Source organism: Schistocerca cancellata, chromosome 7 (assembly GCF_023864275.1).
Source record: "Schistocerca cancellata isolate TAMUIC-IGC-003103 chromosome 7, iqSchCanc2.1, whole genome shotgun sequence".
Lineage (NCBI taxonomy): Eukaryota > Metazoa > Arthropoda > Insecta > Orthoptera > Acrididae > Schistocerca > Schistocerca cancellata.
Window position 1 is genome coordinate 293017762 of NC_064632.1, and position 22832 is coordinate 293040593.

The window sequence follows — 22832 nt, forward strand, 5'->3', positions numbered from 1 at the left end:
TATTATTATTGATCACGTGATGCTAGTGCATCTCTGATAAGTGACATAAATTTTGATTGCTTGTCCCTAAAGATGTCTCCTGCAAACAGGGCTAAAATATCCATATGTACGGAAGCGAAACATGGATGATAAACAGAATAGACAGAAAAGAATAGCAGCTTTTGAAATGTAGCGCTACAAAAGAACACTGAAGATTAGATGAGTAGATTGCATATGAAGAAAGAGGTTCTGAAAAGAATGACAAGAGAAATTTGTGGCACAACTTAACTAAAAGAAGGCATCAGTTGATAGGATACATTCCAAGACACCGAGGGATTGTCAAGTTAGTATTGGAGGGAAGTGTGGGTGTAAAAATCATAGAGACTAACAGATGAATATAGTAATCAGATTCAGAAGGATGTAGGTTGTAGTAGTTTTTCACAGATGAAGAGCCTTGCAAAAGATACAGTAGCATGAAAAGCTGCATCAAACTAGTCTTTGCACTGAAGACGACAATAACAACAACAAATAGTTTTTACATTGACCACACCACACAGGCTGGAAGTTTGAATAGAAGTAAGCACTGGCTGTGAAGGCTTTTACTGTATTATTTTTTTATTATTATTATTAATCAAGTCAGTCAAACTGCTACAAGCACACGTGAGATGTGAAGTATACTCTTAGCAGTCGCACACCAATCTATCTGATAAGATATAGGGTAAAACAAAGCCATTTGCTAGAAAACAGCAGCTTCTATTTCACCATACAGAACATTTGCTCTACAAAAGAAAATTATGTGTATCACAACAGCATAACCAAATCTGATACATTTTGAACAACCAACAGTTTATTCTTTTTACCTTGAAAGTTAGTCAACAATCAAGGAAAAAGAGGTGCAGTTATTAAATTATCGTCAACCCACAAGGACACACAAGTAGTAAGAGGAAACACAAAATAAATATTTAATAGTTCAATATCTATAGTAACAAGAAGTGCTACAGCAAATTAACTTCACAAGTCGACTGCCACAATGCTGCCAGCAGACCTTACACTAGGTGCAGTGGCTTGCCAATGAAACATTCATCACTATGCATATGTCAATCAACATGTTAACCTTGCACAATCCAAATTGTGTGTATTCACTATGAGTATTAACCAAAGAGTAATTGCCAACAAGTTACAATGGCTGAGCATCTTCAGACTTTTCTAGTAGCATGCATACAGTAATATCAAGAACCACACTGGGGCTACAAGTAATGCATCCCAGTGAAGTTACTTCAAAACTTGAGACATTAGAACATTGAATAAACACATATTTTAAAATCTCTTTCACAGTCTACAGTAAAAATAATTTAATGACAACGTCTCATCTTTTACACCTGTTTCGCCATTCATACCAAAAAGAGCGTTCATGTTCCCAGATCGTAATTATCTGGCATCGATAACATCAGTTTCTGTATGCGGTCCAATATAATTTCATTACTGCTTAGACAGCTATCCACTCCATACGGTGGGTGTATTTCTACAACACTCCCAATTCGTAAAATCTGGCCGTCTTCTTCTACTGGTGTCCTGTTCTTTTGTAACCAACCCGCCAATCTTCCCTTACGTCGCTCGATTTCACCTGATGGCATTTCTTCATCCTTCTTTAAGAACACGTCAACTGGTGCTTCCTCACAACTTTTTTTAATTTGCAAAGACTTCACAGCATGTCCCATTATGATATCCATACTCAGTTTGTCTTCATTTTTATTTACGAGAACAACGCTGAAGGAAATAAAATTGAGATTACTTTTAACATAGATAATAATTACAACGAAAAGTAACTGGAGTTATCATACCTCTCGGAAACAGGATCAATGGTATACAGTGTTCCTTTATGTACGTCGCCTTCTGTGGTTTCCACTTCCACATATTTGTGGACGTAAGACCGAAACTGAATCGGATTGTTTACGAATACTGCGTGAGAAAAATCACACTTGTTTTCACCCATAATCGCGCCAACTCGTTAAATGCTACAAACACTCAGGTTAACCAACATGTGTAACCGTGTAAGGCTTCAGAAGTATTGAAGTCGTGGTTGTGAGATTTGTACTGATAATTTTAAATAATGACACAAGCATTGACAGATTAATCACTAACACAATAGCAAACACCTAGACACAATATCATATCACTACCACGAAATTCAAGATATCTTAAGCCAAGCATAATTTCATAGAAGCTACCTACGATAAATGAAACAAAACAACTACTAGCAGGATGACAACATTAAGACTGCGGACATGCTCGGTATCATTCGTATACACTATACAGGTGTTGGTCAACCTGATGGTGACGGAGATTGTTTCAGTTTCTGTGTATACTGTTGTAAATAAAACATAGAATACGTAGGAAACTCACAAGGAAACATGCCCGTGTTACGGAAAGCTTTAGTGGCAGTTGTAATGGTCCTAATTTTTTCTATATTCCTTTCTAATCTTGTTAGTGTCATAACTGTAGATATTGACCAAGTTCTCGAAAACAACAAATTCTCATTCAAGTCCAGGCGGCTGAAAGACAAGGAAAGAGGTGGCACGGATACTGACACTGTTATAATAGGGAACTCGTCCGAAAATTTGATGTGGTTTTTGCAGGTCTGTATTAGGAACGTTAATATGAGAAAGCAATTTACTTTTTTAATTTTAACTGAGAAGGTCAATGACTTGAACGATTACAGGTGTCAGACATACACATTAGTATTTTCCACGATGAGACGCGGGTCACGGAATTTAAAGAGTTTTGTGACATTACAGTTGATGCCATTAGGCCATCAGTTGTATTGGCATCAGGTTTGTATAGTTAATGGCGACATGCAGTTGGGACTTCGCTTCGTATCTAGACTTTTACGAATGATTTTTGTTGAAGGTGATCTAACAGATGCCAAATCGGAAGACAACATGGGATCACGCCAGTATGTAAAGGAATGGATGGTATACAAAAATGTTTTAGATGAAACTAAAATAAACGAAAAGACGGTGTGGTTAGATATCAGAGGCAATCATGGTTGGTTTATAGATTTCTATATCATTTGACTATTAGTTCCAGATGCCTAAATAGCGTATCTACTCGTATTGAATTCCTTGCCTATCTGTGTTTGCTGCATGCTGCTTCTCAGCACAAAGAACTTAACCAGTTTTAATAAGCAGTTATCTGGCTTATGATGTTCTTTCAGTCTTGGTGCACGTATGTTTTTGTGACCATCACTTTGCATTTGGTGTAGTAGTCATCAGAGAGTCAGTATATAATGTCACATTTTAGAGTTGTTTTTTTAGGTTTTTTTCTCATGGTATGAGAACAGTTCCTAACAAAATGGTATGGTTTAACACTTATTTTTCCATTGCTAGACTGAACTGTAGTTCACTGTTTACCTTACACACTTCTTTTCTTGCCTTAATAGTGAGGTGGTATTCTGCCACTGGTTGATGTTCGATTTGTCAGAAATTGCTCCATGTAGTTCATAAAGGCTAAGCTGCTATTTAATTCCCTTGAAAATGACTAGTTATTAATATCATCTGTATAGGTTACAAATAAGAAGATAAAAATGAAATTTGTGTATTTAAATGTATGTAAGAAGCCAATTGTAATTAAGTAAAACTTAATAATAGGGTAGGTGCTGTTATTTACATGTTAGATTGGTTTGTTGGATCCAAGACATTGTGTTGACAGCTGATCTTAAGCAGGCCTAGCTAATGAGAATACAGCAGGCAGGCTAAACATTTAATAGAGATAAACCAAAACCAATCATTTGTATAATAACCTATCAGATACTTCACAGTATCCATGGAATTTGAGAAAGAATGAGTTTTGTTCTTTATGTACAACACTTTAATCTAAAACCACTAAGCAATCCTCTAGAGGAAATAGAATATACTGCACTAATTAATTTAGCTATTCGCACAGATTATTGTGGGACTACTTGAATATTTGGTTCTCGAATGTGTCTTACCTGGCTGCCTGCTGGACCCGGGCCCTCAGTGTCCCAAGTATCCTAGGCAGTACTTCTTGGGGAACAGATTGCACCACCCTCCTCTGATTGTACCGATCCCTTGGCCGTTGGAAACTGGACTATGCGTGTTTCATTTATGCATCTGTGTGTCTGTCCTCCTTATGCCATCTAAATACAATCCACCACTGTGGCATTCGTTTCGCAACTGGTGCGTTTTACAGTAGCCCAGTTGAGAGTCTCTATGCAGAAGCTGCTGAACTACTGTTGTCATACTGGTGTGATGTTCTCCTCAGTGTATACTCATGCCGTTTGTCTGCCATACCTGGCCACCCATCCTATGCCTCCGTCTTCAATGATTCCTTGGACCGCCAGTATGGCCAGCGTCCCTCTTCTCTGCTACCTCCAGGAGTTGCCTTCAGCTCTTGTTCCGGCAGCTTAACTTCACACTACCTGCCACTTTACCAATGAGTGTGAACCTTTCACCATCTTGGCTTCATGCGTCAGTGGCCCATGTTCACCTTGGACTTCATTCACCTCCTAAGGAAACTACTCTTGATCTTCGCACAGAACTTAGCAATAGCACGTTTGTGTACACTGATGATTCTCAGACTGACCGTGGTGTCAGGTGCGTCATTGGCACCGATGATTTTCGGTATTGGCTTCCAGAACACTGCTCAGTATTTACAGCAGAGCTCTTCACCTCCTATAAGGCCACCCAGTACATCCAGCAACACAGGCTTTTCAAATGTGTCATCTGCTCTGATTCTCTTAGTGCCCTTCAGAGTCTCTGTGTGCTGTACACCATCCATCCCTTAGAGCAACAGGTCCAAGAAAACTTCCACTAGCTCACTCTTGAGAGAGCCACTGTAATGTTTATACGACAAGAAACGAGGATGCTGTCGCTGCTGCCGAGGCTGCAGTCCTCCTGCCTCAGCCTGTTAGTTCTTCCATTTCTTCCAATGATATCCATGTTGCCGTCTGTCAGCAGGTGGTGTCACTTTGTCAACACCACTGGTCTTCCCTTCATGGGAACAAACTCCAGGGATTTATACCTCTCCAGCGACCTGGCCAACCACCTCTTGGCCCTCTCGCCACGAGGAGATCATTTTAGCTAGGTTGCGTATTGGACACTGTCGTTTTAGCCATCACCATTTGTTAAGTGGTGATTCCCACCAGTTTGTGCTCATTGTCATCAATCTTTGATGGTGCACCATTTCCTGACTGAATGCCCTTTTTTACCACTTATAATCTAATATATGTTTGCCATCTGAGTTATCGCCCATTTTAGCAAATGACACACAGGCTGTCGATTGCATTTCACTTTTTATGCAGTACAGCAATATGACAAAAGACATTTAATCTTTAATTCGAGACCTCCATTGTCTTTATGGCATATTTTGTGGGCTTTTCTCCATGAGGAAGTCCTTGTTCTTAGCTCTCTTTCCTTCCATCAATTGGGCTCCTTTTCTGTATTAGTGTTCTAAGGTTCTGACATGGGTTGGTGTAATCTTAGTTGTTCTTGAACCCTAAAACAAAACTGGCTTAGTCTGGCTTTGGACTGGCTTATATGGCAAAGTCTGGCATGTTCCCATCAGAATGTGTGCTTGAGGATCAGCACCATCTGAGTAGTGGCACCACAGTGGTCAATAGTAATGTTGCACCAGCTACTATGTTTCCATGGTAACATCAGCTGGTGCCCATGCAGTGTGCTTCTGTACAGGCCCTAATCTCCCTTATCTTATTCTCACCATCCTGTAGCTAAGATATACAGTGATGACAACAGAATGAGCACACAGTCTGTGTCAAGTCCAAGTACTTATCCAACAGGGTTTGTGAGAATCAAGCCATCTTTCTTCCAAGGGTTCACATTTATGTTCCCCGTACATTTCTCTTACCATTTCATAGAGGCTATACCACCATTTTAAGGTCTTTGTTGTGCATCTCTCAATTTGTTCAGTGTCTATTACTGTGCTTCCTTGATAAGGTCTTGGTCGCACTAGTGGCTTGTATGCAGTTTTCTTTACAGATACACTGCACTCTTCTGACAAATTTAAGTCTGTACTGTCAGGGTTCTTTCTCTTACTGCATTGTCTTGCATTTATCCACATATAAAGACAACTGCCAATCATTACACAGTGTGGAAATTTTTGTCAAAGACTTTCTGCATTTCCATACAGTCGTATGACAATGATACTTTCCTGTAAATAACAACATGGTCAGTGAATAGTCTTGTAGTGCTGCTGATTTTATCTGATACAACATTTATATACACGGTGAGCACTAAGTCTTGCCCTGATTATAACAATTTATTACGGAATAACCGTTTGACATAATAATTTACATTTGATGCCATTACGTAGTGTTTATTACATAATGTTACTAGTTTTTTAAAGAACACTGATGTTAGTAAACCTCAACATGTGCTCCCTTTGTAGCTCAGAGAATGTCGAGGCGGTATTCCAGTTCCTGCCAGGTGTTTCATAACATGTGTTCTGTCACAGTATCCACAGCAGCTTGTATCCTAGCCTTCAGTTTGTTGATGTCTGCAACTGGTGTGGTGAAGACTCTGTCCTTGATATAGCCCCAGAAAAAGAGTCAAGGGACGTAATGTCTGGAGAGGGGAGTAATGTCCAGATCGGTGGATTGAAAGGAATGGTCCAACACCCTGGCCACCCCGCTCTCCAGACATTATGCCCCTTGACATTTTTTCTGGAGCTGTATCAAGCACAGAGTCTTCATCACACTAGTTGCTGATGTCGACGAACTGAAGGCTAGGATACAAGCTGCTGTGGGTACTGTGACAGAACCCATGTTACAAAACACCTGGCAGGAACTGGAATAACACCTCGACTTTCTCTGAGTTACCAAGGCAGCACATGTTGAGGTTTACTAACGTAAGAGGTCTTAAAAAACTAATAACACTAACCCATGTAACAGCATCAAATGTAAATTATAATGTCAAATGGTTATTCTGTTATAAATTTTTATAATCAGGGCAAGACTTCGTGCTCACCCTGTATATTGAGAGCAGTGGAGTTCCTATTGTGCTTCTTTTACACACACTCAGTGATACTTTTATTTCTGTTCCAACATTTGCCATCCTATATAACATACTGGGTTCTATTACTCAATCTTTCATCAAGCCTATCGTATCTGTCAAGATACTCTGTATGATTGTGTCTTGGTTAGTTGTCAGCAATGTGGTGCAGTATTTAATGCAGTCTCAAATGAGTCCTGTACTTGCAATTTTCATCATCTTTCGGGACAAGGTCATCACCTGTTCCATTAGCATAAGGATGACCATATACATAAAGTGTGTCATCAATCTAGATATGTGTAGGCACAGTTCTGTGCGGAGGGATATGAAGTTCTGCATCCATCGGAACATACAGTGCCACACACAGACACTGCCTCTTTTGCAGGCATTATCATCCTCACTAATGGATGATGATTGGTACTGGCTTCTTCTCAAATCAAAGCATACCTGTCATCACTTTACAAGATAAAATCTCACTTCAGTTGGTATGTAGTTCAGCATGCTCCTGAACTGAGCAGATGAAACTTCACATGTGGCTTGCCACCTTACATACATACTATTGGCAAACCTTTTGCAAAAGGCAAGTTCAGAGAGAAGAAATAAAAACTGTAAAGTCTGCCATGATACAATATTTCTGCCAGTGAAGCCAAAGCTTTATGTGGCAACTGGACTAAAAAAAATTGTAGGTTGCTGGGGCACACTGTCAGGAATAGAAAAATAGTTAATTTGGTAATAGAGGGAAATGTGGGGGACAAAAACTGTAAAAGAAGACCAATGCTTCACGGCACTAAACAGGTTCTACTGGATTTGTTTGCAGTAGTTACGTACAGATGTAGAAGCTTGCGCAGGATAGACTAGTATGGAGAACTGCACCAAATGTGTCTTCAGACTGAGGATGAACGTTTAAACATTTGGCCAATGCAGTCTGATCACTCTCTTATTTGCAGTGCACTACCATCACACACCATCCAGAAAATTCAATCCAAATCAAGTCAAACTGCCTTCCCTCACTCTGCATGATCTTCCAAATTGCAGATATCTGCCATGTACAGAGAACACAAATTTATCACAGTAGCACTGATTTCCATGTGATAGGTTTCTGCAGCTCTATCACAATAAAACCTATTGCCAAACGTTTTCCTAAGCTCTTTCAGTTTTTGTGATTTTTCCGTAATTTATGGAAACCATTTTATTACTTATTACTTAAACTCACATCTGCTTGCGTAGTTACATTTCCACTTTGGTTTCAAGTATGTGTGTTATTATTCAGTTAGCTTTCTTGCCCTCTGTCTTAGTGCTTATCATTTATGTCTGTAGCATCTATATAGTGTTCTTTGCATTCTTTCTGCACAAGCAAGCCCAAATGGCCTAAAACTGAGACAGTACTCACTGTGTGTACAGAAACTTGGATGGAGTGGAATAGCATGTCTGGTCTAATTGGATTTTTTTGTACGTCCAAAATCCACATTGCCAAGCCACACAAATCCATCTGAGTTTTCCTACACACAGTGAATTAAGGCCTGCTAGATCGCTAGTGTGTTCAGTTGTTAAATTACTTTCTCCTAAAGTAACAGTACAGCTGCCTGCCTATTAATAACGATGACATTTTATAAACCTGGCATTTCAAAAAGATTCATTAGTTTTCCTAAGAGTATGTATTGCACAAGAATGAAAATAGAAACTTGATGTGGATTTTAACTTATGCACAGGACTACAGAGTTTCTACTTATAAAGGAACCTTCCAGTTTTGTGAAGGTACATCTTTTAAATGCATGCACATATAATCTTTGGAATACTTTTTTCATTTAGGATCAATGTTTTGATTTATCTTCCACAAACACTCAATGAGCATAACAGTCATCCAGATTGTGTAGTAAAACTTGTCCCTTACTTGTACAAGCGTGAAGTTACTGCATTCACTGCTGTAGTTATGTTCCATTGCAGACCACCCAAGATTGTCAGAAGGGGAGGCACATAGGTGAATTCTTAAAAGAAAAACCTTGCCATCATATCAGACGGTCTTAGAGGCCTATGTTGGAGTAAGAGGTCTTTAGGCCTCTTATAGCTGATCAAGCACTGAAGGACTTGATTGTTAAGATGTGTTTGCATGCAGGTATCAGTGCGATGGTACATAATCGTGTTGAAAAATGAAATTTTTGGCATCATCTTGCCATTGTGGAAGAAGCCAGATCTACAACTTTACTGGGTACGCTATCCATGTAACTGTTTCTTCTCCACAAAAGAAAACCATAAGTATTTTCTCAGAAAATGGCTCTAAACACATGAAGCTATGGAAAGTCTCTCTTGTGCTCAACTATGGTATATGGGTGTTGCGTTCCCCATAGTCTGAGTTTAGTTTGTGGCAGTTCACTTTCCACTTTAATGAAACATAGCGATATCAGTGAACACCAAAAATGAAAGGCAATTGTTATGTTCTATCTCCACACCCAGAATGTATGTGCAAAACTGCACTTATTTTTATCACCATCATGAAGGACTTGTAGCCGTTGAATCTTGTATGGTTGGAAATAAAAACATTGCCTGAAAACACACCAGATAGACATGTGAGGGATGGCTCTCTCTCGGCTGGCAGGATGACTAAAACTTCATTGAATGTGCTCTGTTTCTTGAACAAGCATATTTGGGAAACCTGTAAAATTCCTCGTATAAAAGCAACCAGTGTCTATAAACTACTGTTGCTGTTATCAAATACTTTGATCTCAGGAGGAAAAATCGCAGCACACAGTTGTAACTGAATTGCACTTGTTGACATGGAGAATGCAACTCTCATTTTCTTGTGCTGTTGTCATTGTCCCACTTCAGTGCACATTGGGCTAAGAGATAGTGATCCAGCTGCACCATATAGATCTCTAATGGCAGTAAATGGAAGGCAACTTAACAACTGCTGCTGATGTAAGCTTTTAGTTGTGGTCGTAAGTTAAAATTTACTCCAAATTTCTATCCTTGTTAATATAAAGTATGTAGTCTTATGAAACTGGATGAATTTTTTGAAACACACTTTATTATGGGTGATATTTTACTTTTATTCTTGTTTTCAGAGGTTGACCCATTCGATGATCATCTGGTGAGCATATTCAACACCCATTCCTTCTTGTACAGGTCAACAACTTTCAAATAACCTCAAGTGTAAAGAAACCAAGTGTCAGAAAAATAGCCAGAGGAATAAAACAACCTATCTCCATCCCCACATCGTATGTGGATAAACAAAAATTACTACATGATTCTGTTGGCAAACAGCTTTAGTGACACAAACTCTTAACTTAAGGAATGCACAGTTACTGAGCATACCATTACTGCTCTGTCAACTATAAATGAGAAAACAGTTGTGGCAGCAATTAACATTTCTGTCAGTCCAGTTAACAACAATAATGATTGAAAGGAATAATTGTGAGAAGCAAGAACATTTTATATACATTGTTTATGATTTCTTGCAAACCTTTTTTAATATTTAAATAATTTAAAGTTTTATTGCAGGTTTTTCGATATATGCCTATATTTATATGGTGTTGTAAGCAACACAGAATCAATTGGCAGTTGTCAGGAATCATCTGATAAAAAACTGAGGTGAAATACCTGTAGGGAATTTCATTTCATCATAGGTACATCCATGTGTAATCTACCAAAATGTGGCAGTCTGTCTCTCAAGTAGGGTAATGGCTTGTCTTGTATTTGTATCCTTTGCCCTGATGATTAGGGGTGGCAGTTTGGAGCAATGTAATGTACTTATTCTCATCCATCTGTAAATACTTTCGCCAATCAGCAGGTGTGAGTAAGAGTTCTTGAACCAAGTTGAAGTGACTCAGCTTCCTTCTAGCCGAAAGCGACATTTTCTGTATTTTCCTTTTCAGTTTTCTTTAGACAAATTAACTGATTCCTCCTCAGTCGTTAGCTTAGCCATTTATTGAGAAGATTTCACCGTCACAAAATCACTGTGAACCAGCAGCGTGGCTCAGTGTAGCCCATTTGCGAGTGTTGTCTAATTTGGAATCAGAATAAATTCACTGCTCCTGAATAGTGGTGTTTAGTTTCATGCCCCACTGGTTTATGTCTTTCTCTCATTCAGAGAAACTTCTTATTTTTAACCATTCTTTTTGCTATCATCACATACACTGGCTTCTTCATATTTGTTTTTAATTCGTGGGGAAGTAGTGTAGTTTTAGTGAACTATTCATGCCCAAATGCAATTTACTAATGTTTCGCCAACTAAATGATGATGGATGTCCGTCTTGTGTACATTTTCATATCTTGATTTTGGCCCTCTAGAAGTATAATGAAATTGCAAAATAGTTCACACCATGAATTATTACTACTATTTTTAAGCGTATGTGTTGTATAAAGGTCTGCCTCGTACTTGATTAGTCAGTGTGATTTACAACCATACAGAGGACCCAGGTTTGATTCCTGGTAATGCCAGGCATTTTTCCTTGATGGGAGGACTGGAACAAGGTCTACTCAGCTTTGTGATCCTGATTGAGGAGCTGCTTGAATGATAAGTAGTGGCTCCGAGGTCTAGAAAGCCAACATTTGCTGAAAAAGCCTCCCCTTGCCCCTCCCGCCTCCCCCCTCCCCCAGTATTGCACCAAAATTACTTCACTTGTAAATTATAGATTGCAGCAATCAGTTGTCCTTTTTAAATTTTATTGTACAGATCTAGATTTCAGCTAGCCTCTAGCCGAAATCTAGATCTGCACAATAAAATTTAAAAAGGATGACTTTTCGCTGCAATCTATAATGTACAAGTCAATATAGCACCAAGTGCAACAGCTTTCTGAATGAATGGAAGGTAACCTGAAAATGACTTCATATGACAGAGGATGACAAAGTGTCTGGTCAACGTTGTGCAGTCCTGTGAGCTTGATTGTGGAATGCTTTTGTTTCTTATTTTATTTATTTGTTTTAATGAAGATATCTTGGCCTAATTTCAGAGCACTTAACATATTTGCCACATTTCACTTAAGAATGTTACATACATCAACCACGTCTGTTACTTAATTAGTCACCTCAGTATAGTTCTTTCAGAGCTATGAGTTTCATATTTCAAATAATATACATCTGTTACAGATAATTTTAATGTCCCAGGCATACAGTCAGCTAGAAATTATTATCGGAACTATTCAGTACAAGGACCAGCACACCCAAAGTCTTACTTATACCGACTGAGGCACAATGGAGACACATATTCATTTATTGCAATGGATGCATGCCTCGATCCTGGTCCCCGACGTCCTTTCAACTTCATCGGTGTGCTGTCTGCCGAGGAGATATCACATGTTAAGGTTAGCTTTGGTTTTTTTGTAAAATTGCATTTTAAACATATAACTGTTTCATTTTGGATCAGAACCATTTTTCATTCTTCATTTCAAGTATTGTGAGTAAAAGATCTTTCAGAACAGCTATCTGAAAAACTCGTGTGTTTATGGAAACATTAATGACATATAAAATTAACTGGGGTGCTACATCTGTATTGAACTAATATCATATGTATTGCATGTTTGTTATTAATAGTCGGAAAAGAATTTTAAGTGGTAGATTGGCATTACATTTTTAATTTCACGAAACTTTCTGATCATATCTTTACATATTTCTCATTTCACATCCCACTGCAACAGGGATTGGCAGAGGAAGCATCCGCTACTAGTGATGCGGTGATATGGTTTGGTCATTATCCAACATCCTGCATTTTAGCCCCATCGCCAGGTGCGCGAGCATTGATTGGTGGACCACCTCAATCTGTGGCGTACCTCTGTGGTCATTTCCATATGTTGGGAGGTGTTGTTCCAAATATGTACACAATACAAAATGATGGCTTTCTAGAACTTGAACTTGCTGACTGGAAAGATAATCGCATGTAGGTATCCCAAAGTACTGAGAAATATTGTGTGCAGAGTCATTTGTACAATATTTGTAGTACCTCTCATACTACTTAAACTATAATATTTGTTCATAGTTCATTAAGTGTAAAGAATTTAGTGAAATACATTGTTTCTATAGTGTGGCACTCTCCTCCATGCCGGTATACATTTGTTTATGTTAGCACAAGAGTTGGCTTATAACAAGCAACAGCAATCCAAAAATCAACGGATGCCACAACAGGAAATATTTTGAACTTAATTTAGCAATTAGGTAGAGTATAATACTGATTCAGTTACACTATTGAAGGAAACTTTACTCATCAGTCAGTGGGAATAGTTTACCTTGGATTCACAATTCTGAATCTCTGCCAGTGGATGTTTCAATAGAGGAAGATGAACAGGCATGGGTAGAATAGCGGAGTAGTTCAGGAACCTGCCATGTAGGGCACATGTTGTGTCATATGGGTAGACCTGCTGATGTCAGTGTTTACTTGCAAGTTGCAGTAAGTGGAGCAGTCCGATGGTCCTGCAGAGTTAGGCCGTCGCAGACCTAGCCTGGTGCTCGTGCTGAGAGTTGTCATGTGTTCATTCACTGGCCACCCATGCCAGCCAGGTGCTGAGTTATTGTCATGTACATATCCCCGTGCGTATAGGCACTCTACTTCCAATAGTTAAATTCATACTGTGAGTTGGTTCCATTCACAGGGTTCTGTTCCCCAGTTGTCACCTAGTCACCAGCGCACCAGTTGTGTCGAGTTGTAGCATTGTCGTGCTTTCTGCAGATACTAAAGTGGCGATAAAGGACAATCTTACGTATGTGATGCCCCTGTTCCCCCCCCCCCCCCCCCTCCCCCCCGCTCCATAGAGTTCACGATAGCCAACCTTTGACCTAACATTTCTGCATAGATGACAGTTTTTGTGGGCCACAAAGGTCAGCAGTTTTTTGTGGTGGATGTCGGTGGGGAGTAGCTGACTCATCATGCCAATCAGTTGTGCCCGTACCCAGTTGGAACGTTGCCATTACGGCCTTCCACGCAATTGGGCAGCAGGATTGATTGTGACACTGTTCAAAGAGCTGGCTCTCACTTGCAGCAGTGTGCGTACTTCTCTGGCTGGCCTTGGGGTGGGGGGGGGGGGGGGGCAGTTGTAAATACAGCTATTGGCTCCTGACCATGTGAAAGGGAGGCAATTCCCACATTACTCCCTGCCATTGAATTCACGCGCTAATACAGAGGCTTGTTGAAGGGTTGGCCATTGTCCCGGATACTCATTGTCTCACAGGAGGAGGTGGAAGAACAGTAGCTGCTACTGGGATGTGGTGTTGGCTGATCATTGACTGCAATGGTCAGTGCCCAGAACTTGGCACCCAGCCTACAGCACTGGGCACTGGCTTTGATTTTGCCATTTTAAAGGAACAAATTATGTTGTACCAGGAAGAGAGAGCTTTCTTTGAAACAGATGTTTATCTTTAATGGAGACTTAAAGATGAACTACAAGCAGTGTTGCAAAATATTTCACAGTGTCATCAAAAAGGTAGTAACCCTGTATTAAATGCAAAAAAATGTGAAGTTCCAAGAATAAAGCAAAGGCAATTTGGAGAATTATAAGACAGAAAATGAATATACAGAGCAAGACAAATTGTACTAAGTTGATAGTAATAGTTGGATGGGTGGTATTAAATTCTTATCATTGGCCACAAAATTCCATGAATTATTCCTAACAGTGTCCTAAAACGCAGGTGCAGACATGGACCTTTGAAAGTTGTTACATTCGATGTACTTAGTCATTGTATTCTTCACCACCAAGACATCAGTATTGCATATCATCTGTTAGATCAGAAAAATCATTAGATTGATGAAAAGCAGGAACCTCATAGTTATTTGGTATTTCTCGTGCTGACTTGCTACTGCCTATGATTTCCTTTGTTTCTTGAAAGACTGAAGTAATTCGCACTTATAAAATTGGTGATAAGCAAGTGACCCTCATTGTAGACCCACATCCCTCCTTCCCATGTTCTCAAAATATTTGTGAGAGGGTAGCTTTCACAGAGTATTGAACTACCTTTCTGACAATAGCAGCAGCTCAGTTCGGCTCCTGTAAAGTCTCCTCTATATGAATATAATAGAGGGAAACATTCCACGTGGGAAAAATATATCTAAACAGAGACTTACCAAACAAAAGCGCTGGCAGGTCGATAGACACACAAAAAAACACAAACATACACACAAAATTCAAGCTTTCGCAACAAACGGTTGCTTCGTCAGGAAAGAGGGAAGGAGAGGGATAGACGAAAGGATGTGGATTTTAAGGGAGAGGGTAAGGAGTCATTCCAATCCCGGGAGCGGAAAGACTTACCTTAGGGGGAAAAAAGGACAGGTATACACACACACACAGACACAAGCAGACATTTGTAAAGGCAAAGAGTTTGGGCAGAGATGTCAGTCGAGGCAGAAGTACAGAGGCAAAGATGTTGTTGAAAGACAGGTGAGGTATGAGCGGTGGCAAATTGAAATTAGACATTAGCGGAGATTGAGGCCTGGCGGATAGCGAGAAGAGAGGATATGCTGAAGGGCAAGTTCCCATCTCCGGAGTTCTGACAGGTTGGTGTTAGTGGGAAGTATCCAGATAACCCGGACGGTGTAACACTGTGCCGAGATGTGCTGGCCGTGCACCAAGGCATGTTTAGCCACAGGGTGATCCTCATTACCATCAAACACTGTCTGCCTGTGTCCATTCATGCGAATGGACAGTTTGTTGCTGGTCATTCTCTCATAGAAGGCTTCACAGTGTATGCAGGTCAGTTGGTAAATCACGTGGGTGCTTTCACACGTGGCTCTGCCTTTGATCATGTACGCCTTCCGGGTTACAGGACTGGAGTAGCTGGTGATAGGAGGGTGCATGGGACCGGTTTTACACCCAGGCGGTTACAAGGGTAGGAGCCAGAGGGTAGGGAAGGTGGTTTGGGGATTTCATAGGGATGAACTAAGAGGTTACGAAGGTTAGGTGGACGGCGGAAAGACACTCTTGGTGGAGTGGGGAGGATTTCATGAAGGATGGATCTCATTTCAGGGCAGGATTTGAGGAAGTCGTATCCCTGCTGGAGAGCCACATTCAGAGTCTGATCCAGTCCCAGAAAGTATCCTGTCACAAGTGGGGCACTTTTGGGGTTCTTCTGCGGGAGGTTCCGGGTTTGAGGAGATGAGGAAGTGGCTCTGGTTATTTGCTTCTGTACCAGGTTGGGAGGGTAGTTGCCGGATGCGAAAGCTGTTTTCAGGTTGTTGGTGTAATGGTTCAAGGATTCCGGACTGGAGCAGATTCGTTTGCCACAAAGACCTAGGCTGTAGGGAAGGGACCGTTTGATGTGGAATGGGTGGCAGCTGTCATAATGGAGGTACTGTTGCTTGTTGGTGGGTTTGATGTGGACGGACGTGTGAAGCTGGCCATTGGACAGGTGAAGGTCAACATCAAGGAAAGTGGCATGGGATTTGGAGTAGGACCAGGTGAATCTGATGGAACCAAAGGAGTTGAGGTTGGAGAGGAAATTCTGGAGTTCTTCTTCACTGTGAGTCCAGATCATGAAAATGTCATCAATAAATCTGTACCAAACTTTGGGTTGGCAGGCCTGGGTGACCAAGAAGGCTTCCTCTAAGCGACCCATGAATTGTTTGGCATACGAGGGTGCCATCCTGGTACCCATGGCTGTTCCCTTTAGGGTTTAGATACATTTTTCCCACGTGGAATGTTTCTCTCTATTATATTCATATCATTAATTTGAACCCAACAATTATATATATATAAACAAAGATGATGTGACTTACCAAACGAAAGCACTGGCACGTCGATAGACACACAAACAAACACAAACATACACAAACATACACACAAAATTCTAGCTTTCGCAACCAACGGTTGCCTCGTCAGGGAAGAGGGAAGGAGAGGGAAAGACGAAAGGATTTGGGTTTTAAGGGAGAGGGTAAGGAGTCATTCCAATCCCGGGAGCGGAAAGACTTACCCTAGGGGGAAAAAAGGACGGGTATACACTCGCGCGCACACACACACACACACACACACACACACACACATATCCATCCACACATATACAGACACAAGCAGACATATACAGAGGCAAAGAGTTTGGGCAGAGATGTCAGTCGAGGCGGAAGTGCAGAGGCAAAGATGTTGTTGAATGACAGGTGAGGTATGAGTGGCGGCAACTTGAAATTAGCAGAGATTGAGGCCTGGTGGATAATGGGAAGAGAGGATATACTGAAGAGCAAGTTCCCATCTCCGGAGTTCGGATAGGTTGGTGTTAGTGGGAAGTATCCAGATAACCCGGACGGCGTAACACTGTGCCAAGATGTGCTGGCCGTGCACCAAGGCATGTTTAGCCACAGGGTGATCCTCATTACCAACAAACACTGTCTGCCTGTGTCCATTCATGCGAATGGACAGTTTGTTGCTGGTCATTCCCACATAGAACGCGTCACAGTGTAGGCAGGTCAGTTGGTAGATCACGTGGGTGCTTTCACACGTGGCTCTGCCTTTGATCGCGTACACCTTCCGGGTTACAGGACTGGAGTAGGTGGTGGTGGGAGGGTGCATGGGACAGGTTTTACACCGGGCAGACATATTTACACAAGCAGACATATTTAAAGGCCTTGAAATATGTCTGCTTGTGTCTGTATATGTGTGGATGGATATGTGTGTGTGTGTGTGTGTGTGTGTGTGTGTGTGTGTGTGTGTGTGTGTGTGTGTGTGTGCGTGCGTGAGTGTATACCTGTCCTTTTTTCCCCCTAAGGTAAGTCTTTCCGCTCCCGGGATCGGAATGACTCCTTACCCTCTCCCTTAAAACCCACATACTTTCATCTTTCCCTCTCCTTCCCTCTTTCCTGACGAAGCAACCGGGGGTTGCGAAAGCTCGAAAATTTGTGTGTGTGTTTGTGTGTTTTTTATTGTGCCTATCTACCAGCGCTTCACTAATTCATTTCTAGTAGAACTACCATTTTCTGTGATCTTTCCAAGGCCTCTCTGGATGATACAATTCTACTAGGGGGACTAAAATGGTGTGGTTTTAAAAGTGAAGATGGAGTCATATATTAATAGCAGAAAACATCGTGTCACATTAACGAATGATACAACAGGAGTAAAACTGAATTCAAAGTAGAGAAACATTAAATATGGTGCCATGCTTGGTTTGGTGCTTGGTCTAATCCTGTTCTTGGCTTACACAACTGATTTACTTGGAACATTGGAGGATCTTTAAAAATTTGTGATGTTTGCTGATGATGCACATGTACTGACAAAAAGCCCAGACACATCCATATCAGACACTGGAGAATAATGCTTAAAACTGGTTCTCAGCAGACAGCTTAACATAAATATTAGAACGATTAGAAATAATATAATTCCAAACAAACAATAACAACAAGAGGTGCTAGAATTGGAGATCAACAGGAACACGCTGGATGAGGCTCCATGTCTGATGTTCTTAGTCATCTAGATGGATAACAAACAGAGATAGCGTCAGCATATGAATAAGGTAAACAAAGTGCTCCAGCTGACTTTTATATGAATCTGCTAGCGTACTTTGCATACTTACACTCACTATTGTACTGTGGCATAATCTTCTGGGGTAGTGCAGCTAATATAAAAAAAAAGTTATTCTGCAGAAGTGCACAGTAATAATATTCTGTACAGCTGATACAATAATAATATTCTATAAAGTTGATAACTGAAATCTTGCTTAGTCTCTTGAGGAGCTCGAGGATTCTTACATATAAGTGCCAATACATGTATTTCATAATAAATGTGTGGGTAATGAAAAGAGTGAAATTAGACTGAATTATTTTGTATTAATCATTACAAAAAAAGTCCACATTTTCCTTCCTTTGTAGTATTATTTCACTTACAAGGTGTCTCTCTGCTTTTTTTAAAAAATAATTTGACATCCATCTTGTTATTTGCAACTTCACTGATGGCAGTAAGTAGACTTTTTGATTACTTTCACATGTTTTTGTTTAACTCGTTGTCAGGATTCTTTCCTGAAAGTTTGAAATAATTTCACTACAATGTTGCAGGTATCGTTTAGGTGTTATGGATCATGGGTTGTTTTCTTTTGTTGATGTTGTGCATCGAGACTGGCCTGTTGTGTTGGTTACCAATCCAAAACATCTCTTATACACACTACCAGGAAGAGAACCATTAGAAAGGATACACACTTCAACACATATAAGGCAAGACGTTTATACCTAGACATTATGATGCTTAATAATTTTGTTGTTACATTATAACTATAATGCATTTTGTTATTTCAGAATATTAGCATTTTCTTTGGCACCTGTTGAAAAAGTACAAGTTACATTGGACAAAGAAATTTGGCAAGACTGTGTACACATTGAGGGCCCATTGTTTGTTGCCAACTGGAGTCCTGACAAATTTAACTCTGGAATATATGAGATAACAGTAAGTCAGATGTAAACTAAATGTTTCTGAAGTATAGACAGGATTTATTATTACTGTTATAACAAACTGTACATTTGTAATAAGTTTGGCTCTTTAAAACAAATGTTTTGAACTTTTACTGCCAAGTGTATCTATCACCTGCAAACACTGGATAAATATAAAGAAATAAAAACAGAATTAAATGAGCAAGGCTCTGTAGATATTGTTAATTGTAAAAATATGATTGTTGCAGTTAATTGGGAGATGAAAAACTAGCAACCATTTCACCCCTCTTGCTGTTGGGGATACTGTGTTAGTCCAACACGGGGCTCTTGTCTCATTTTCTCTTTGTGCAGTTATCACTGTCAAATCTCCTCCCTGGACAGGAATTTTTCTAGTTATAGAGACAGTTAGCTCTTAACTCATGTGCTGACTCTTGTGTAAAGTATTCTACGAGGTGTGGTCTCTGGGATGTATTTAGAGTATACATGATTTGAAAATTTGAATTTAAGTTATCAAACAATGGAAACTCGAGGTAGGAATATCAACAATGTAGGAAAAGACAGATAGCTACTTATCGTAAAGAAAACACATCAAGTTGCAGACAGGCACGATAAAAAGACACTCACTTATAGTTTTCAGCTGCAGCCTTCATCACTAAAAGACACATACATATGCACCATTCACACACGCACACACACACACACACACACACACATCCTCACACGACCGCCAACTCCAGCACCTCGGGCCTGGCACATTCATTGGCGGTCGTGTGTTTGTGATCGTGTGTGTGTGGTGGTTCCCACCCCCCCACACCCCACCCCCACCCCAGTGAATGCTGTGGCTTCATTGCTGATTTTATTGCACTAAATAATTTGTGCAGTATATAATATGCTTTTGTGTGGTTTCTTGAATATCACACAAAACATACTGTTACAAGTGAATTTTACATTCAGAGAAATTATATTAGCTCTGTAGCAAGTAAATTTTCACACACAACTGAATTCCAGACATTAAACATGTAAATAAAACTTGCACATCCTAAGGACATCTACATCTATATATATACTCCGCTAGCCGCCAAGCGGTGTGTGGTGGAGGGCACAATTCGCGCCAAAGTCATATTTCCCCCCTTCTGTTCCACTCGCAGATCACGTGAGGGAAAAACGACTGTCTGAACACCTCAGTACGATCTCTTATTTCCCCTATCTTTGAATGGTGATCATTGCGCGATTTGAAAGTTGGTGGTAATAATATGTGCTCTACATCCTCGGTGAAGATCAGATATCGGAATTTAGTGAACAGCCCCTTGCGTTTAGTGTGCCATCTATCTGCAAGTGTGTCTCACTTCAAACATTCTATGAGATTTGTAATGCTCTCACAGTGGCTAAATGTACCAGTCACGAATCTTGCCGTTCTCCTTTGGACCTCCTCAGTCTCTTGAATCGGACCCAACTGGTAAGGGTCCCATACAGATAAACAGTACTCCAAACTGGACGAACTAACGTATTGTAAGCTATTTCCTTTGTTGAAGGACTGCATCGCTTCAGGATTCTACCAATAAACCACAATCTAGAGTTCGCCTTACCCGTTACTTTTGTAATCTGATCATTCCCTTTGAGATCATTTCGAATAGTCACACCCAGATACTTGACGGACAGTACTGCTTCCAAAGACTGGGCATTTATTTTGTACTCGTACATTAATGGGGATTTTCGCCTTGTTATATGCAGTAGGTTACACTTACTAATATTGAGAGATAACTGCCAGTCATTACACCATGCATTTATTTTCTGCAAATCCTCTATTGATTTGTTCACAACTTTCATGTGAATCTACTTTCCTGTAGACTACAGCATCACCAGCAAACAGTCTAAGGCCGCTGTCAATACCATCAACCAGATCGTTTATGTAAATTGTAAAAAGCAGAGGACCTATTACGCTGCCCTGGGGCACACCTGAAGTTATGCTTGTTTCTGTTGAAGTCACCCCGTTCAGGACGACATACTGCTCCCTGTCTGTTAGAAAACTTTCTATTCAACCGCATATGTCATGGGATAGACTGGAAGCGCGCACTTTTTGTAGCAAGCGACAGTGAAAGAACTGAGTGGAATGCCTTTCGAAAGTCGAGAAATATGGCATCAACCTGGGAGCCAGTATCTACAGCCTGTTGTATATCGTGCACAAAGAGGGACAGCTGTGTCTCGCATGACCGCTGTTTCCTAAAACCGTGCTGGTTTCTGCAGATGAGCTTCTCAGAGTCTAGAAAGGTCATTATGTCAGAACACAAAATACATTCCATGATTCTACAACAAATCGATGTCAGTGAAATTGGTCGGTAATTGTGTGCATCTGATTTTCTACCCTTTTTATAGATTGCTATGACCTGGGCCTTCTGCCAGTCCCGTGGAACTTTCCGCTGTTCCAGTGGTCTCTGATAGATGATGGATAAGAATGGTGCTATATTTGTAGCATAGTCATCCTTAGATGCCTTCCTGGCATCTAAGGATCTTAACTGTTGTACAATCCCAGATACACTAAACACTATGTCAGCCATCGTTTCATTTGTTCGATAATTGGAAGGGGGAATGGTGCTGCAGTCCTCTACCGCACTCCCTTAAACGAGTTTTTGAAAGTTAGGTTTAGAATTTCGGCCTTCTGTTTATCATCATCAGTTACATTACCCGTACTGTCAGCAAGAGAAGGTATTAAATTATTTGTAGAGTTTATAGATTTTACATACGACCAAAATTTTTTGGGGTTACTTTTAGAATCTGCAGATAAAATATTGCTTTCAAATTCGTTGAAAGAATCTCTCATTGTCCTTCTGACAGCTGCTTTCACTTTGCACAATTTCTGTTTGTCAGCGGGGCAGTGACTACATTTAAAACGACTGCGAAATTTTCTGCTTTCTCAGCAACTTCCTAATATGTTTGTTGTACCAAGGTGGATCCTTTCCCTCCCCTGTACTTTTGCTAGGCACATATTTCTCTAGCACATGGTGGACAATACCTTTAAATTCTGACCAAAGATGCTCAATATCTTTGTGTCTCACAGTGAATGCTTGGAGCTGACTATGAAGATATTCATTAATGACACTTTTATTTGCTTTCCCAAACAAGAAAACTTTACGCTGTTTTTTTTTTTTTTGCAACTTCCACTGACATACGAGGTGCATTCAAGTTATAAGGCCTCCAATTTTTTTTATCCGGACTGGAAAGAGATAGAAACATGCACATTGTTTTAAAATGAGGCCGTGTTCATTGTCAATACGTCCCAGAGATGGCAGCACTGTACGGCAGATGGAATTTTACCGCCAGCGACGAGAATGAGAACTGTTTTAAATACTTAAAATGGCGACGTTTTCCTTACTTGAACAGCATGCAATCATTCGTTTTCTGAATTTGCGTGGTGTGAAACCAATTGAAATTCATCGACAGTTGAAGGAGACATGTGGTGATGGAGTTATGGATGTGTCGAAAGTGCGTTCGTGGGTGCGACAGTTTAATGA

General features: G+C 40.4%; 2 protein-coding genes across 3 annotated transcripts in view; one reads left to right on the forward strand and one right to left on the reverse strand.

Moving 5' to 3' along the window:
• Positions 1-587: 587 nt before the first annotated feature.
• Positions 588-2222, reverse strand: LOC126092235 (gem-associated protein 6-like). The gene is made up of 2 exons (XM_049907739.1): positions 1821-2222; positions 588-1746 (listed from the first exon to the last, which is right to left on the reverse strand). Exons 1-2 carry the CDS (start codon positions 1970-1972, stop codon positions 1389-1391), a joined length of 510 nt encoding a protein of 169 aa, XP_049763696.1. The 5' UTR covers positions 1973-2222; the 3' UTR covers positions 588-1388.
• An 85-nt stretch (positions 2223-2307) lies between these two features.
• Positions 2308-22832, forward strand: part of LOC126092228 (transmembrane protein 62-like) — a 76237-nt gene continuing 55712 nt past the window's right edge. For both annotated transcript variants that reach the window (XM_049907726.1, XM_049907727.1), the window contains exons 1-7: positions 2308-2615; positions 2699-2810; positions 2887-3024; positions 12087-12301; positions 12635-12873; positions 18955-19110; positions 19192-19339. In XM_049907726.1, coding sequence (XP_049763683.1) covers positions 2391-2615; positions 2699-2810; positions 2887-3024; positions 12087-12301; positions 12635-12873; positions 18955-19110; positions 19192-19339 — 1233 coding nt within the window. In that variant the 5' untranslated portion in view covers positions 2308-2390. The remainder of the gene's footprint in view (positions 2616-2698; positions 2811-2886; positions 3025-12086; positions 12302-12634; positions 12874-18954; positions 19111-19191; positions 19340-22832) is intronic.

Bases quoted from the DNA above. Each gene is read 5' to 3' on its own strand.
- LOC126092235 (XM_049907739.1), bottom strand. From the start codon at position 1,972: ATGGGTGAAAACAAGTGTGATTTTTCTCACGCAGTATTCGTAAACAAT. The intron at 1,747-1,820 runs GTATGATAACTC...TATTTCCTTCAG, and splicing joins ATTGATCCTGTTTCCGAGAG to CGTTGTTCTCGTAAATAAAA.